Below are 18,525 nucleotides of genomic sequence, written 5' to 3' on the forward strand. Positions count from 1 at the left end.
CCGAAAATGCTTGTACACCTCAGTCCTCCACAGTCCACGTTCTCACTCTCAGCTCCTAGTGCCTCTTGCTCCCAGCTCCTCACACGCACACCACAAACTGAAGTGAGCTCCTTTTTAAAACCCACGTGCCCTGATTAGCCTGCCTTAATTGATTCTAGCAGCTTCTTGATTGGCTGCAGGTGTTCTAATCAGCCTGTCTGTCTTAATTGTCTCCAGAAGGTTCCTGCTTGTTCTGGAACTGCCCCTGTTACCTTACCCAGGGAAAAGGGACCTACTTAACCTGGGGCTAATATATCTGCCTTCTATTACTCTCCTGTAGCCATCTGGCCAGACCCTGTCACAAACCATAAAATTTTGTTTAGCGTTACAAACACTGTCCCGGAAGTGTTCATAACTCTGAGGTTCTACTGTGTTAAAAATGGTGCAGCAGCCAAATTTCAAGTCTTTAGATTTACCTGACTCAACTTCCATGGATGCCTGCATAATTTCTTTCTTTAACGGGCCTTTTTATAGTAACAGAAGCACAAGTTATGTGCATAAATTTGGCAATACTTTTGCCATGCATTTAAATGTATCCAAGATTCAACCACAGATAAGTTATTTTATAGGAATAAACTTCCTTTAAAATATTACAAATATTTAAGCCATGTTGAGTTTGCAAGTATTTGTATAAACTTGAGCAAATGACAACTTAATGCAAACATTTTTTAAAATGACTTACTTGTCAAAACTAACTTGGGCCAACCCAGCAGTGAAGGCACTGTCAGCAACCACTTGTGCCAGTCTGGCCAAAGATTCTGCAGCAGCACATCTTAAAAGTGGGTTATTGCTTTCCAAGGCACCCATTACTAAAGTCAGTGCAGGTCTTCTAACTTCTTCTGGACCTAAACTTCCCTTGCAGCTAGCCAAGTGCTAAAAATAAATTAACATTTTAATTGGTAAAACTGCATAATAAAGAACATTTTCCCTTTTAAATATTACATGACTCAGCAATAAAAACAAACATACATAAACATTTAATCTGGTTTTCTCAGAGAACACACTCTATTTAATATCACTCAACTATGCGGCAAGTATATTTTTGCTACTGACATGTATGGCCTCGAGGGAAGTGTAGTATACACTGATAAGCAACGTAATACACTCAAGGCATGACACTTCCACCATTTCAAAAATAATCCTGATAAAAGAATTAATGAATGGGCTTTTCTCCTGGAGTAGTCTACAATAAGTAAATGCTTGTAACAGAAAACCTGGGAAAGAACATTAGGATGAAAAGCACATAAAGAAAATAAAATAATAATATAGATTTTAAAAGTTCTGAGAGCACATGCATGTGATTGAGGCTGATAGAGAGCATTTGATAAAAACACTAGAATTCATTCAAGCAGTGTCCAATGAAAATAGGAATTGTCACACTTCCTGTGGACTGGGACCTGGCTATTTTAGAAGCCAGCTGAGTCTCTGCAACTTTCCTAACAGAGCTGTATTCCAGTGACAATGCAGATAGATAGATCCAGACACAGACTACCTGGTACTCTATTTAAAGTGTTCCATGGAACTATGTAACGTCTTTGCCAGAAGATCATACTAAGCCCAAACCTGATAGCATTCAGATTGAAAAGCACAACATACCTGTAGAATAAAGAAATTATGTTCATTAAAAAAAACAACAACAACAACAAATCAGGCCTGGTCTGCACTAGGAAATTAAGTTGCATAACTACGTCACCTAGGGGTTTGAAAAATCCACACCCAGGAGCGACACAGTTAAACTGACCTAACTCCTGGTCTAGGCAGTGCCAGGTCGATAGCAGAATTCTTCTATCAACCCAGTTACCACTTCTCTTGGAGGTAGATCAGATAGGCTGATGGGATTTTAAGTGTAGACAAGCCCTCATTATGAACAGACACCCTCTTCTGAAATTTAGCAGAGCCGGAAGATCATGTCCACACAGAATTTTAAGGAAATCTCCACCTTTTGCTGTAGCATCTGAGTTTTATCATCACACTGTTCAAATCTGACTACGCCTATTCTGGTGAATACCAGTGGAACTGCACAGGTGTGAGAGCAATGGTGAGAGATGTCCCTAAAACTCTCAAAGTAGATGCAGCCAGAGAGGAAAGCATAATTTTCACTTCTATAATTTTCCATAATTCTGTTTGCCACTTAAGATAGTTAAGGTGCCTATCACCATAGTATCCAAGGGCAGACTAGATAACACTAATGCAGAAAATATAACAGGTCCCTTTATGATGACAATGGCTAATTTTACCTAATATCAGCACATCCAGAGAAAGAAAACATCCCTAATTATATTTACAGATAGAAGAAAACTGGAAAGTTACATGAGAGCTAGGCATAAAGCATCTAACAGCCAAAAGGTCTACAAGAAAAGAAAAGTGACAATCAACTCCAGAGAAAGAAAAGGAGTACTTGTGCACCTTAGAGATGAACAAATTTATTTGAGCATAAACTTTTGTGGGCTAAAACCCACTTCATCAGATGCATGCAGTGGAAAATACAGGAGGAAGATATATATATACATACAGAGAACATGAAACAATGGGCGTTCTCATACACACTATAAAGAGAGTGATCAGGTAAGGTGAGCTATTACCAGCAGGAGAGAAAAAATGATAATCAAGATAGGCCATTTCCAGCAGTTGACAAGAACATGTGAGGAACAGTAGGGGGAAAAATAAACATGGGGAAATAGTTTTACTTTGTGTAATGACACATCCACTCCCAGTCTTTATTCAAGCCTAAGTTAATGGTGTCCAGTTTGCAAATTAATTCCAATTCAGCAGTCTCTCGTTGGAGTCTGTTTTTGAAGTTTTTTTGTTGTAATATTGCCACTTTTAGGTCTGTAATAGAGTGACCAGGGAGATTGAAGTGTTCTCCGATGGGTTTTTGAATGTTATAATTCTTGACGTCTGATTTGTGTCCATTTATTCTTTTACGTAGAGACTGTCCGGTTTGGCCAATGTACAGGGCAGAGGGGCATTGCTGGCACATGATGGCATATATCACATTGGCAGATGTGCAGGTGAACGAGCCTCTGATAGTGTGGCTGATGTGATTAGGCCCTATGATGGTGTCCCCTGAATAGATACGTGGACACCGTTGGCAACAGGCTTTGTTGCAAGGATAGGTTCCTGGGTTAGTGTTTTTGTTGTGTGGTGTGTGGTTGCTGGTGAGTATTTGCTTCAGGTTGGGGGGCTGTCTATAAGCAAGGACTGGCTTGCTGGTAATAGCTCACCTTAACTGATCACTCTTGTTATAGTGTGTATGATAACACCCATTGCTTAATGTTCTCTGTGTGTATATATATATATATATCTTCCTACTGTATTTTCCACTGTATGCATCCGATGAAGTGGGTTTTAGCCCACAAAAGCTTATGCTCCAATAAATTTGTTCATCTCTAAGGTGCCACAAGTACTCTGTTCTTTTTGCAGATACAGACTAACATAGCTCCCACTATGTATATTTAGTATATGTGTATATATGTATATATATATAAATATATGTATATTTTTCAATTTATACCAAACATAAAAGGCAGGTAATTAACTCAGTCTGTAATATTTTGTTATACTACTCTGAAACATCAAACAGAGGAACGATGAATTGACCAAAGGGAAACATTTTTATCAAAATATAATGCACTTTCAGGAAACATCCGTAAGATTTTAATGGGAAAAGTAAAAATGACCCTTTGTACATCCACATATTTGGAAAGGTGAACCATCCTGGTGTTTTGACACGGAGTCATTTCCAAATGAACAACATGCTATACAGCTACAATGATGACTACTCATGCTGCAAGAGGAGAGACACGTTTCAGTTAGCCTCTGAAATGTACATAAAAGTATTTTCGGCCTATTTTTCTTCTCACTTTCACCACTTCCACTGAATTCACTGTAGTTACTCCACTTTTACACCAGAATCAGGTCCTGTGTTTCGAGGGTTTTTTGTTTGTTTTTTTGAGAGAGAGTTTTACCAGACATTTTACCATTCTAGTGTTTTTTCTCTGAATGAGACAACCACTTGCACTGGCAATATGAGTTGACCGATCCCTCTGCCTCCTCTGGTCTGTGATGGTGTACTGCCTCCTGCTCCACCCTCATTTCTTTCTTTCTTTCTCTTTCTTCCTTCCCTCCCGAGTGCTGCTATCTACACTTCCTGACATCCAATATCAGCATGCCTATTCCCATAGATTCCAGCTGTGAACAGGGTGTTCCTAGAGCACTGCTACTGAAGAATCTGTTTTAATGGATAGGAGCACTACAGGACTGGTTTCATCATCTCCATTCTTTTCTCCACAGGGCACTCCAGATAGGACAGTGAGTGGGAATCGTCCCCCACTGGCAGCATGCTACTGAGTTGCTCCAGGTGCCAAAGAAAGAGAGCAAGATCCCTACATCCATGCCAACAGAGTCCAAACTAGCACTTCATGCAGTTAGGCTTTCCTTACACTCGCCAATAGCTGGATACGGGACACTAGATGGGGAGGGCTCCAAGTTACTACAGAAATTTTTTTCCCAGGTGTCTGGCTGGGATGTGCTCATGGTCTAACTGGTCACCATATTTGGGGTTGGAAAGGAATTTTTCCCCAAGTCACATTGGGGTTTGGGTTTTTTTTTGCCTTTCTCTGCACTTGTTGGTTTGCCCTAGAGTAAATGGTGGAATCTTTGTAACTTTAAAGTTACACTTTAAACGTAAAGTCCTTAAAACAAGACTTGATGACTTCAGTAGCTCAGCCAGAGGTTATGAACCTATTACAGGAGTAGGCAGGTTGGCCTGCAAGGTGCAGAAGGTCAGACTAGATTATCATGATGGTCCCTTCTGGCCTTAAAGTTTATGAGATAAAGATAAACCCACTGCATCAATTTTTCCTCTGGCATAGTAGAGCCCTACTAACTCCTTTTCAAAGTGAAGTATAAACCCTGCCCTCCCTTACTAACTGGGCATTAGAAGAGCTTGCAAAGGATTCCTCCTTCTTTCATTGCAAGAGGAAAAAATGGTCACTGAGACCTCCCCTTCACTGGCGGGGAAAATGCCACACACATACACTTCAGAGAGAAAGGAGTGGGAGGAACAATATGCAGAAACCCATTTCCACAAAAAAGAATCTTCTGATGGGAGAGACAGAAAAAGGAAGCTAAAGATTCAGTAGTAAGGACACAGGAGACAGAAAATAACGAGAGAGAGAGAGATAGATAGCAGGGATGAAGGCTACAAAGAAAACACAGGAAAAGAAAAAGATGCTGAAAGGACAACCTTAATGAGAAAATTCAGTGGGGCAAAAAGGGGAGAGGATATTTCTCCTGAAAGACAAAATCAGAGTCAAGAAAATTAAAGGAGAGAAAGAAATCTCTAGACAGCAAGGAGAAAAAAAATACGTGTGGTCTAGACTAACATTTTAGACAAACACTTTCTATACTACTAGAAAGAAAGCCAAAGAAGGGAAGAATGAAAGTGAGAGATGGACAGAGACAAGGAAATGTGAATAAAAAAAGGAAGGAAGGCAGAACAAACAAAACAGTCATATAGCTACTAGGCTACTTTATTTTACTTCCAGTCTAGTATTTTATTTCTCTGCTAGAGGAGGGGAGATAAGAAATAAGGGAAGGTCCAACTGTGATCCCCAGGGGTTTAGGAAGGTGGGAATCTTCAAGAAGATATTCAGTCTGAGAGGCTGTTAGGGTTGTGGGCTCCACCAACAGTTTATTTTTCATATTTGAAGACTGATCCTCAGATTGGTTCATAAATTAAAGCTGGTTACTGGAAACGATTACAGAAATGTTCCCCTGGTAGGGCAAGATATGAACTTAAACTGCATGACATCAAGTTTTAGCATCAAAACCAATATTTATAAAAAGAGCAGATTTACCTTCAGAAAACTAGAAAATGCTGATACAATGTTTAGTTGTACTGTCTGCTGTCGTGCTCCTTTTGTTTGTTTTATGGACGCCAACAGTTTGTCTAACACTTGGAGCCTTAAACCAAAAAAAGAAAAAAATATTGGTCAAGCCTTTTTTTTTTTTTAAACATCAAACAAAATCTTCAGATTATGGAAGCATTTGAGGAGCAAATGCAATGCTCCAAGCCTCAAGTGACTTCCCATATCCTACCATCACTATACAGTGGTGGCTTCTCATCAACTAATTTACACGCCAGTCGTTTGAAGTCAGCAGAGAAGCATTTTAATTCAGATTCCTGTCATTTGTTTTATAGATAAAAAGAATATTATCCACTCTATCAGCTCTGTCTGGTATTGTACATACTTCAGGACAAGGACTACAATATTTGGGCAATGCATGTTTACCTTTTTACAAGGCCTTGTACATACATAAAACAACATAATGCTGAAGACGGGTTCAAGGAAGTAACAAAACTCTAGAAGGAAGCTTTAGAGGACTACATCACCACCAAAACAAGTTAAGATAGAACACTCTTTCTAAGCTCCTTTTCTGAAGTAATATTCTCCAGATTTTCTCTTATTCCTTTCCCATCCTACTCTTTTGACTTTTAATTTACTTTGCTACATCCTCCTGCATGCACACACAGAGATCCCTTTCTTGCCTCTGCTTGACATCTCTGCCCACAAGATTTTTTTGTATTCCATATCAGCACATGTACTTCCACTATCCTTATGTACTTTTTTTGTCCTTGCTTCTACAACAGGATATTTATTTATAGATCATCTTTCATTATCTGATTACCAATGAGTGGTTCCTATTAAAGAGGCCTGGGTGTCTGGGAATGGTATAGTTTGGGATGCCTTATGGGCACAAAATTATAAGCAGTTATCTACATCCACCAGTGGAGGTCATGAGAATTAGATAAAGGAAAAAAACAAGACAAAAATAGCAAGGAGAAAAACAGAGAGAGAGAGAAGAGAGACCAGACACGCAGAAAAGAGCAAAACATAGAAAAGTAAAGTTAGTGAACCGAGAATAAGGAGAGAGATGGTGATAACTACACAGGAACGTATTTTGCGAAGTATTGTGGTAATGGTGCAAAGAAAGATATATGTATGTAAGTATTTGGGGATGGTGTGGGCAGGAAAGGACAATGAGATATCAGATGGGTCATGGGAATGGAGGGAGATTGAGTGGCTTTCTTTCTTTCTTTCAAGACAAAATACTGCATTAACTGGTTGATTCCTGCTAAAGCCCAGAGAATCAGCCAATTCCTATCTTATACCATCTCATTTAAAAGACCATATCACACACTACCATCTTTTTTCTGATTTAATAACCCTGGACAAGATTTCCTTCAGATCCTTCAATGCTTGCTGCTTAGTCAGCCACAGCATCTGCCCGATAGTGACTCAAAGCAGGGCTACTGCATACTATGGTACTGCAGCATTCCCAATTTATGCTGGCCAAGAAGTGAGATTCAGGACCCCTAAAATGAGCTCTCCTCCTTGCATAGAATTACAGAGCATAATCACTAGCAATCATGCTCATTTCAGGATTAATTGTACAGTACTTTGAAAATGCAAAACATTATAAGTGATACCATTTATCCTCAATCAAATCTTATATATTCTAAGTAAATATTTTATTGTTGTTATATTTTTGTATTTAAAAATGGAGAATGACCAACAGCACGAAAAAGTGTTGATGGTTCTCATTCAACATTCAATACTATCATAAAGCTAAATCAAAACAACTTTTTAAAAAACAGAACAAAGCTTTGTGGCGTCCGTTATGTTCTCGTGTGGTTGCAAATTACTGTTTTAGGGTACATATTCTTGTTTCTTTTAGACTTTTCAAATGACTTTATTTTCCTTATTACTTTTCTAATTACAGCCTTAAAGATATTTTTAGCCTGTCGTTGTTAAGGATAGAGGATTATATTTTACTGTGATTTCCCACCCTTTCCCCCCTCATGCTCAAGAGCCCTTATAACAATTTGTATGCAATACAATCCTCTCAAGACAAATTTTATATTTATCTGGAAAAAGAACTGTTAATGTACAATGTTCAGTATTAAAAGACTACTACTAAGCATGGAAAGAAAACAGGCATTAAGAATCGTCCTCCTAAGACATTTTATAATACTTTATACATTTTCCATCCATGTTTAATTGACAGAGAAACACTGTATCTCATTCACGTGCTATGTAACTGTGACACTGAGTACCTTTCCCAGACCTGAAGAACACTGTGTAAACTTGAAAACTTGTCTCTTTCACCAACAGAAGCTGGTCCAATAAAAGATATTACGTCGCCCATCTTGTCTGTGCAATATAATGGTCCATTTTACTGGTTCTTTCTTTTCAGCAATACCAGTAACTGCAGACTGAGAGCTGAAATTTTTAGACTGTACATAAACTTCAGCCATAAATCTATTTTTTTAGCTCATGAAAATTCCCTTCATAATTCATACCTTCTATATTCATGAACCTTTAGTCTATATTTTCCATAAGATTTTAAACATTCTGACTCTCTTTAGGCTCTGTTTAACTAATGGTGAATTTAAGTCAATACTTTACCTTTGAGATTCTGGTACATGGGAAAATATAACTCCAAAGAGACGGACTGCAGCACTGATAACAGATAGTGCGGGAGGTAGAGGTTTAGGCACTGAATCACCTTCTGCAGCTTTCTCATAAATTGAATAAGGGTCATACTCCAGGCTTCCTCCAGCTATATTGCTACCTAAGAGGAGCTGCAAAGGCAGAAATATGACAGTAATGTTTCCTAAGTCACAAATCACTGCTAACCCTACTGTTAACTAATTGTTATACTAGTACTGCAAATACCTGCTCTTCAATAAATCTGTGGTCAGTCTCCTGCAAGAAAGGACCAAGTAAAAGAAGATCATCCTGGTGACAGAGAGGTGGAAGCAAGAACGTAGAGGCAGCCATTTGGTTATCAGTGGCAGTGAAGTCAGCCACTAGCTCCTTGAGAATAGCACAGAATCTTTCTGCAAAATTAGAGGGACAAAGAAAATAACTTTTATTCAAAATAGTGATTAATTACTTCCCACTTGCAGTTTTGTGAACAAGGCATTTATACAGAAAAGATGATTTACAATCTAAAATATTTCCTAAGACCCCCAACGCTGCAACTTCTTGTGTGTGACAGACTACTGTATTCACATGGAGACCCACTGACTTCACTGGAGCTTGATGTGGGCAAACCAATCCATCCGCACACAAGAAGTTGTGAGATTGGGGGTCTTAGTTTTTATACAAGGCTAAATGGAATAAAATGCGTCCTTTTCAAGTGACTCCAAGCCATTATTCTTCAATATAAGTTACTTGGTGTGCAACAGAGCAGTTAGCCAGGCTTGTGAAGATAGACAAATGCAAGTCCATGAAGAGAGACCAATTTCTCCTATCAATTTTCTAGACATTAGTGCCAAGTTAGAGTGGGATACATTACATGTCCAAATATGAATTCAAATATCTGGGAATTAGATGTTACTTAAAATACTCACCCTGTATTGATTGTCAAGAGAGACAATAGAAGTAACGGAGAAAGGAAGAGCAGTGGGGAGGAGAATGGACATTAAGAGGAAAGACAGTGCCAATACCAATGAAGCTAACAGGTAGGTGATACTGGCAGTAACACAGTAATCCCCAAACTTTCTACCCCATGCCCCCTCATTGTCCCTTTTTGCTCCCCCCCCCCGCACCCCTGAGAGCCAGGGCAGGAGTAGGGGAATGTGGACAGGGGTAATGGGGCTGAGGCTGGGGCCACAGCAGGGGGCAGGCATGGAGCCTCAGCCAGGGGCCAGGACCGATGGCCAGGGCCCCGGGCCAGCAGCCAGGACCCCAGGCATGGGGCTGGCAGCTGGGGCCAGGGCCAAGAGCAGAGCTGGGTGGCGCTCCCTCCATGCTCCCCAGTGGGGGCTGGCAAAGGCCCCAGCTGTGCCGTCCTGAAAGTTCCTCTGAGCCCACTTAGGGGGGCGCGCCCCACGGTTTGGGGAACTCTGCAGTAGAATGACAGTGTGTGTGTGTGTGTGTGTGTGTGACACAGAGACAGTGTGTGTGAGACACAGAGACTGGGTGTGACAGTGTGTGTTTGACATAGAGACTGGGTGTGTGTCAGAGAGTGAGTGAGAGAGAGTGTGTGAGACACACACACACACACACACAGAGCAAGTGTGCTGGCTGCTGGAAAAGTTTCTGAGAGATGCCCTTTGCTGTCTCTTTAAGACACTCACTGAAAGCTCTCCTGCTTTGTCCTGAGCCCTGTTGTCTCCCCTTCCCCGCTCAGCAGAGTTGGGGTACATGGGCAGGGGGAGGGGGAGAGAAAGACAGACAGACAGATAGAGACTGTGTGAGCTGACTGCTGGGGAAATCTCAGAAACAGTGCACTGTCTGTTTAAGAAAGGCACTCAGCCACTCACCCTTCCCTGCAGCAGCTCTGATTCCTGAGTCAGGCTGTGTCCCCTCTGCCCTGCTCTGCAGAGATGGAGTACAGGAATGGGGAGGGACACCCTAACATCAGCATCCTCCTCCCCGTCTCCTTGGCACAGCCAGTAGGATAGTCGCAGGAGCAGCTGCAGGACGGCGCACCGTGTGGGGAGGGGCACCTGAACACATGCTGCCGGCTGTGAACGCTCTCCTAATCAGCTGGGCAGCACTTAAATCTATCCTGCACAGCCACTCAAGTGCACAGCTTACAGGCAACACAGGTCATGACTGAAGTCCAGGTATTGAAGGGTATGTGCTGTTCAGGAAAGACAGAAATAAAGGTAAAGGTGGTGGACTAACATTGTATATTAATGATGAGGTAGACTGTAAAGAAATCAGAAGTGATAGAATGGATAAAACAGAGTTTGTTTGGGTCAAAGTCACTTTGGGGAAGAAAGCTACCAGAGGCTTTCCTCAGAGAGTACTTGGGGTATGCTACAGACCCCCAGGATCTGATTTGGATATCAATAGAGACCTCTTTAATGTTTTTAATGAAATAAATACTATTGGGAATTGTGTGATTATGTGACACTAATTTCCCAGATATAGATTGGAGAACAAGTGCTACCAATAATAGTAGGGCTTAGATTTTCCTGGGTGTGATAGCGAACAGATTTCTTCACCAAACTGTCACCAAACCTACAAGAGGTGATGCCATTTTAGGTTTGGTATTGGTGAGTGGCGGATTACTGCACTAAAGTATGGACTCACTTGTCTCACACAAGGATTATCAATGTACAACTTAATTTCACCATTCGTATTATTTCAGGTACACTTAAATCTACTCCTCTACCATGCTTACCAGGTCTCTGCAATATTGCTCCACCCAGTTCGCAGAGAGAAAAGAGTAGCAAAGAAATTGCGTGATATGTCACATCTACCATTAACTAAAGACTTGTTTAATTCACCACATGGTCGTCTGCCCTCATGATGCCCATTGTGAGTAAGTTTACTCGGTGAGCGATTTATGATAGAGATTCATGATCTGCAGAGAAAGTGACAAATAATCATCTTATCTGGGCCCCTACTCTACATCAACCTGGGTTTTATTTACCATGAAGGCAATGGAGCCTTCTCAATCGGTTTCATACCGAAGATGGTGCTGCAGCAGAATTTGTGCTGCAGCAGAATTTCAGTGGTGTTTTAGAGACAGTCCACTATGACAAACCATGACACACACTGTTGAGAACTGCAAAATGACTCAACTTCCTGGAGGTCTTTGTGCCTTGAATACTGTTGATAAGAATGCTGTGGCTTGTCTTGACTGGATTGCATACACCAAATAAAAAAATAAATAAATCCGTGAGTAGTGAGGACTTCACAGAAGAACTGGTTGTAGGGGACTACCTTGGTTCAAGTGATCATGAGCTAATTCACTTCAAACTAACTGGAAGGACAAACAAAAATATACTGCAGCTAGGGTACTTGATTTCAAAAGAGCAAACGAAAAAATTAAGGGAATTAGTTAGGGAAGTGGACTGTAGTGGAGAACTCAAGGATCTGAATGTGGAGGAGGCTTGGAATTACTTTAAGTCAAAGTTGCAGAAACTATCTGAAGCAAGGGGAAATATTGTAGGGAAGGGCTGCAGATCAAGCTGGATGAGCAAGCATCTCAAACAGGTTATTACAAGAAAGCAGAAAGCCTACAAGGAATGAAAGACAGGAAGAATTGGCAAGGAAAGCTACCTCTTAGAGGTCAGAAACTGTAGGGGAAAAGTTAGAATTGCCAAAACCCTGCAAAGGAAATTAAAATCAATAGTAAATGTTTCTATAGTGATATATAAAAAACAAAAAAAAAACCCACCAAAGAAAGAAAAAGTGGGACTGCTAAGCACTGAGGATGTGGAGGTTAGAGATAATTTAGGTCAGGGATTTTCAAACTTCATTGCACTTTGACTCTCTTCTGACAACAAAAATTATGACCCCAGGAATGCGGACTGAAGCCTGAACCCGCCGGAGCCCCGTCGCCCTACACGGGGAGTGGGGGTTAGCCAAAAGTCCAAGCCCCACCGTCCCAAGCGGTCAGGTCATGGGGAGGGGAGGAGGCGCCAAAGTCCAAGTGCTTCAGCCCTGCAACCTGAGCCCTACTCCCCAGGAATGAAGTCTTTGTGCTTCGGCCCCAGCAGATGCAGCTTGGGCTTTGGCTCCATGCCCCATCAAGTCTAAACACCAGCCCTGGTGAACCCCTTAAAATGGGGTCACTACCCACTTTGGGGTCCCGACCCACAGTTTGAGAACCACAGATCTAGGTCCAACTCCTAAATGAATACTTTGCCTCAGTTATTAATAAGTGTCATGAGGAGTTATGGGGTACTGCCACAGTGACTAATGGAAATGAAGATATGGAAGTAGAAATTACCACATCTGATGTGAAAGTCAAACTCAAACAGATTAATGGGACCAAATTGGAGGGTGAGATACTCTCCATCCAAGAATATTACAGGAACTGGCATATGAAATTGCAAGCCCAATAGCATGGATTTTTAATGAATCCATAAACTCGGTCATATCCTAGGACAGGTATTTTGTTAGCAATTCTTCAATTTTTAAGAAAGGGCGAAAAATGATCTGGGAAACTACAAGCCCGTTAGTTTGACCTCAATTGCATGCAAGATTGTGGAACAAATTTTGAAAGAGAAAGTAGTTAAGGACACAGAGGTAAACAGTAATGGGGATAAAATACAACACAGTTTTACAAAAGGTAGACCATGCTGGACCAACCTGATCTCTTTCTTTGAGAAGATAACTAACTTTTTAGACAAAGGAAATGCAATAGATCTAATCTACCTGGATTTCAGAAAGGCATTTGATACAATTCCACATAGGAAATTATTAGTAAATTGGAGAAGATGAGGAGTAATATAAGAATTGAAAGGTGGATAAGGAATTAGTTAAAGGGGAGGCTACCATGGGTCATACTGAAAGGTGAATTGTGAGCCTGGAGGGAGATTATTAGCATAGTTCCTCAGGGATAGGTCTTGGGACCAATTTTATTTAACATTTTCATGCATGCCCTTGGCACAAAAAGTGGATGTGCTCTAATAAAATCTGTTGATAACCCAAAGTTGGGAGGTTTTCCCAATACAAAGGAGGACCGGAATATCATATTAGAAGAACTGAAGAACCTTGAAAACTGGAGTAATGGAAATGGAATGAAATTTAATAGTGCAAAGTGCAAGGTCATGCACTTAGGGACAAACAATAAGAATTTTTGCTATAAATTGGAGATATATCAGCTGGAAGCGACCAAGGAGAAAGCCCTGGGTGTATTGCTTGATCACAGGATGACTATGAGCCGCCAATATGACACTAATGAAATCTTAGGATCATCAGGTGAGGTATTTCCAGTAGAAGTAGGGAAGTGTTAGTACCATTATACTAGGCTCTGGTGAGACTTCATCTGGAATACTGTGTGCAGTTCTGGTGTCTCATATTTAAGAAAGATGAATTCAAACTGGAACAGGTGCAGAGAAGGGATATTAAGATGATCAGAGGAGTGGAAAACCTGCCCTATGAGAGGAGACTCAAAGAGCTTGGCTTGTTTAGCCTAACCAAATGAAGGCTGAGGAGAGATGTGATTGCTCTCTATAAATACATGGATGGATAAATAGCAGGGAGGGAGAGGAGTTATTTAAGTTAAGTGCCAATGCTGACACATTGGCACTTAACTTGGATATATAACAAATGGATATAAACTGGCCATCAACATTTAGGCTTGAAATTAGGCAAAGGTTTCTAACTATCAGAGGAGTGAAGTTCTAGAACAGTCTTCCAAGGGGAGCAGTGGGGGCAAAAAATCTAACTGACTTCAACACTGAGCACATAAGTTTATGGAGGGGATGGTATGATGAGATTGCCTACAATGACATGCAGACAAATATTCCCAACAGCCCGTGATGGGACACTAGGTGGGGAGGGCTCTGAGTTACTACAAAGAATTGTTTCCCAGGTGTCTGGCGACTGGGTCTTGCCCACATGCTTAAAGTCCAACTGACCTGGACTGGCAGAGACCCTGAGGTATTTTTACCTTCCTCTGCAACATGGGACATGTGCCACCTTCAGGTTTAAATTAGTGTAAATGGTGAATTCACTATGACTTGAAGTCTTTAAAAGTCTTCAAGATTTGAGGACTTCAATAACTCAGCCGGAGGTTATGGGTCTATCACAGGAGTGGGCAGGTGAGGTTCTGTGGCCTACAATGTGCAGGAGGTCAAATGAGAGGTTTATGATGGTACCTTCAGGCCTTAAAGTCTATGAGTGTGGTGATCAGCTGTCTGTCCTCCAGCAATATAGATAGCCAAGAAGCGTAGTATATACCCTCATATTTCAGGAGTTTGCACTCATCAAGAAGAGCATGAATAGACTACAGCAGCAAGTAGTATAATGATATTATGATCAGTAATTTAACCTTTAGGGTATTAAATAATTTTCTTCATTTTATCAGATTAACTTTTAGACAGGTCTTTGCCTCACTGTACATAAAGCACAATGGCACTAAGTATTTAGAGTCAGCATATTTTAAGCTATTCAAGTGTCACCACTATAAGAGTATGATTTGGAATAATTTTTCTAGATCACAGGCCCTGGTTCTCATGGGAGACTTCAATCACTCTGATATCTGCTGGGAGAGCAATACAGCGGTGCACAGACAATCCAGGAAGTTTTTGGAAAGTGTAGGGGACAATTTCCTGGTGCAAGTGCTGGAGAAACCAATTGGGGCAGAGCTCCTCTTGACCTGCTGCTCACAAACTGGGTCGAATTGGTAGGGGAAGCAAAAGTGGATGGGAACCTGGGAGGCAGTGACCATGAGATGGTCGAGTTCAGGATTCTGACACAAGGAAGGAAGGAAAGCAGCAGAATACGGACCCTGGACTTCAGAAATGCAGACTTTGACTCCCTCAGGGAACTGATGGGCAGGATCCCCTGGGAAAGTAACATGAAGGGGAAAGAAGTCCAGGAGAGCTGGCTGTATTTTAAAGAATCCTTATTGAGGTTACAGGGACAAATCATCCCGATGTGTAGAAAGAATAGTAAATATGGCAGGCGACCAGCTTGGCTTAACAGTAAAATCCTTGCTGATCTTAAACACAAAAAAGAAGCTTACAAGAAGTGGAAGGTTGGACAAATCACCAGGGAGGAATATAAAAATATTGCTCAAGCATGCAGGAATGAAATCATAAAGGCCAAATCACACCTGGAGTTGCAGCTAGCAAGAGATGTTAAGAGTAACAAGAAGGGTTTCTTCAGGCATGTTAGCAACAAGAAGAAAGTCAAGGAAAGTGTGGGTCACTTACTGAATGAGGGAGGCAATCTAGTGACAGAGAATGTGGAAAAAGCTAATGTACTCAATGCTTTTTTTGCCTCTGTCTTCACAAACAAGGTCAGCTCCCAGACTACTGCACTGGGCAACACAGCATGGGGAGGAGGTGACCAGCCCTCCGTGGAGAAAGAAGTGGTTCGGGACTATTTAGAAAAGCTGAACGAGCACAAGTCCATGGGGCCGGATGCGCTGCATCCAAGAGTGTTAAAGGACCTGGTGGATGTGATTGCGGAGCCATTGGCCATTACCTTTGAAAACTCATGGCGATCGGGGGAAGTCCCGGATGACTGGAAAAAGGCTAATGTAGTGCCCATCTTTAAAAAAGGGAAGGAGGAGAATCCTGGGAACTATAGGCCAGTCAGCCTCACCTCAGTCCCTGGAAAAATCATGGAGCAGGTCCTCAAGGAATCAATTCTGAAGCACTTAGAGGAAAGTGATCAGGAACAGTCAGCATGGATTCACGAAGGGCAAGTCCTGCCTGACTAATCTAATTGCCTTCTATGATGAGATAACTGGCTCTGTGGATGAGGGGAGAGCAGTGGATGTGTTGTTCCTTGACTTTAGCAAAGCTTTTGACACGGTCTCCCACAGTATTCTTGCCAGCAAGTTAAAGAAGTATGGGCTGGATGAATGGACTATAAGGTGGATAGAAAGCTGGCTTGATCGTCGGTCTCAACAGGTAGTGATCAATGGCTCTACCTTGTCGGTCCTGGGGCCAGTTTTGTTCAATAACTTCATTAATGATCTGGAGGATGGCATGGACTGCACCCTCAGCAAGTTTGCAGATGACACTAAACTGGAAGGAGAGGTAGATACGCTGGAGGGTAGGGATAGGATACAGAGGGACCTAGATAAATTAGAGGATTGGGCCAAAAGAAATTTGATGAGGTTCAACAAGGACTAGTGCAGAGTCCTGGATTTAGGATGGAAGAATCCCATGCACCACTATAGACTAGGGACTGAATGGCTAGGCAGCAGTTCTGCAGAAAAGGACCTAGGGGTTACAGTGGACGAGAAGCCAGATATGAGTCAACAGTGTGCCCTGGTTGCCAAGAAGGCCAATGGCATTTTGGGATGTATAAGTAGGGGCATTGCCAGCAGATCGAGGGACATGATCGTTCCCCTCTATTCGAAATTGGTGAGGCCTCATCCAGAGTACTGTGTCCAGTTCTGGGCCCCACACTACAAGAAGGATATGAAAAAATTGGAAAGCGTCCAGCGGAGGGCAACAAAAATGATTAGGGGACTGGAACACATGACTTATGAGGAGAGGCTGAGGGAACTGGGATTGTTTAGTCTGCGGAAGAAAAGAATGAGGGGGCATTTGATAGCTGCTTTCAACTACCTGAAAGGAGGTTCCAAAGAGGATGGATCTATACTGTTCTCAGTGGTAGCAGGTGACAGAATGAGGAGTAATGGTCTTAAGTTGCAGTGGGGGAGGTTTAGGTTAGATATTAGGAAAAACTTTTTCACTGGGAGGGTGGTGAAACACTGGAATGAGTTACCTAGGGAGGTGTTGGAATCTCCTTCCTTAGGTATTTTTAAGGTCAGGCTTGACAAAGCCCTGGCTGGAATGATTTAGTTGGGGACTGATCCTGCTTTGAGCAGGGGGTTGGACTAGATGTCCCTTCCAACCCTGATATTTTATGATTCTGGTGCAATACCATAAAACCAGACTTATGTCAGCTACAGCTACTGTGTTGACAAACACTATCCCAAGTGATCTTAAAGAAAGAGATAGCTGACAAAGATGAAGTTACATTGTGTATGTGTATGTATGTATATATATATATATATATATATACACACACACACACACCCCTTATACAGATTACTCCTGAGGGAATTCTCTGCCAAAAAAAATAAAAAGTGTGCATAAAAAAAATTAAAATTCTGCAGAATTCTGCATATTTGGCCAATAAATAAATGTGGAGGCTCCAGCATGGCACTGAGGAGTACAGGCCACGGGCTGCACAGAGGTGGGAAATCCCCCTGGAGGCCCCTCCCCCCTGGGACATGGACACAGTGAGGTTGCACCCAACCATGACAAGTGCAAGGGCTGACCCTGCCCCAGAAACACCCCAGGGTCCTGCCCGTCTATGCCAGATGCACCAAATAGTAAGTGAGAGGGACAGTCTCGCATGCACGCCCAGACCTGGTCCCTGATCCAGGAGTATGCAGACAGGCTCAGCCCGGCAGGATCCAAGTGTGGAGGGGCTTAGTGTTGGGGGGATCCAGGTGTGCGGTGAGAGGGTTCTGTGTGGGGCAATCTGGGTGCAGGAGGCTTGATGGGGGGTCTGAATATGGGGGATCTGGATGCACAGGAGCTCACTGAGAGGTTCCAGGTGCAGCAGGAATAGGACTCTGGAGAAGGATCCAGGTGAAGATGGCTGGGGCTCACCCGGGGTGATTGGGGTGTGTGGGTGGGATGGGGTTCGGGCGGGGGGCTTAGTAGGAGTATCCAGGTGCTGGGAGAGTGGGGCTTAGTGAGGTGGGGATCCGAGTGTGGGGGGCTTGTCGGAGTGGTCCAGGTACAAAGGGGGTGGGGCTTGTTGGGGTGGGGGTTCGAGTGTGGGGGGTCAGCGCGGGATGGTCTGGGTGCAGGGGCGGGGTCTAGAGGGGGGATCTGGATGTGGGGCTCGGTGAGGGGGCTCCAGATGCAGACAGTGAGGCTCAGCAGGATGGGGGTTTGGTGGGAGGTCTGGGTATGGCTGGGTCCAGATGCACGGGGGTTAGTCAGACAGAAGAGCAGTTCCTTGA

At 42.5% G+C, this 18,525-nt stretch overlaps 1 protein-coding gene across 13 annotated transcripts in view; it reads right to left on the reverse strand.

Annotated features, from left to right (window-relative positions):
* The window catches only part of HEATR5A (HEAT repeat containing 5A), a 128,324-nt gene that overhangs the window by 62,664 nt on the left and 47,135 nt on the right, over positions 1–18,525 (reverse strand). For all 13 annotated transcript variants that reach the window (XM_048852593.2, XM_048852589.2, XM_075129748.1 and 10 more), the window contains 4 exons: positions 8,784–8,947; positions 8,514–8,689; positions 5,901–6,006; positions 722–912 (listed from right to left, as the gene is read on the reverse strand). In XM_048852593.2, coding sequence (XP_048708550.1) covers positions 722–912; positions 5,901–6,006; positions 8,514–8,689; positions 8,784–8,947 — 637 coding nt within the window. The remainder of the gene's footprint in view (positions 1–721; positions 913–5,900; positions 6,007–8,513; positions 8,690–8,783; positions 8,948–18,525) is intronic.

The sequence above is a fragment of the Caretta caretta genome, chromosome 6 (assembly GCF_965140235.1).
Source record: "Caretta caretta isolate rCarCar2 chromosome 6, rCarCar1.hap1, whole genome shotgun sequence".
In the NCBI taxonomy this organism is placed as follows: domain Eukaryota; kingdom Metazoa; phylum Chordata; order Testudines; family Cheloniidae; genus Caretta; species Caretta caretta.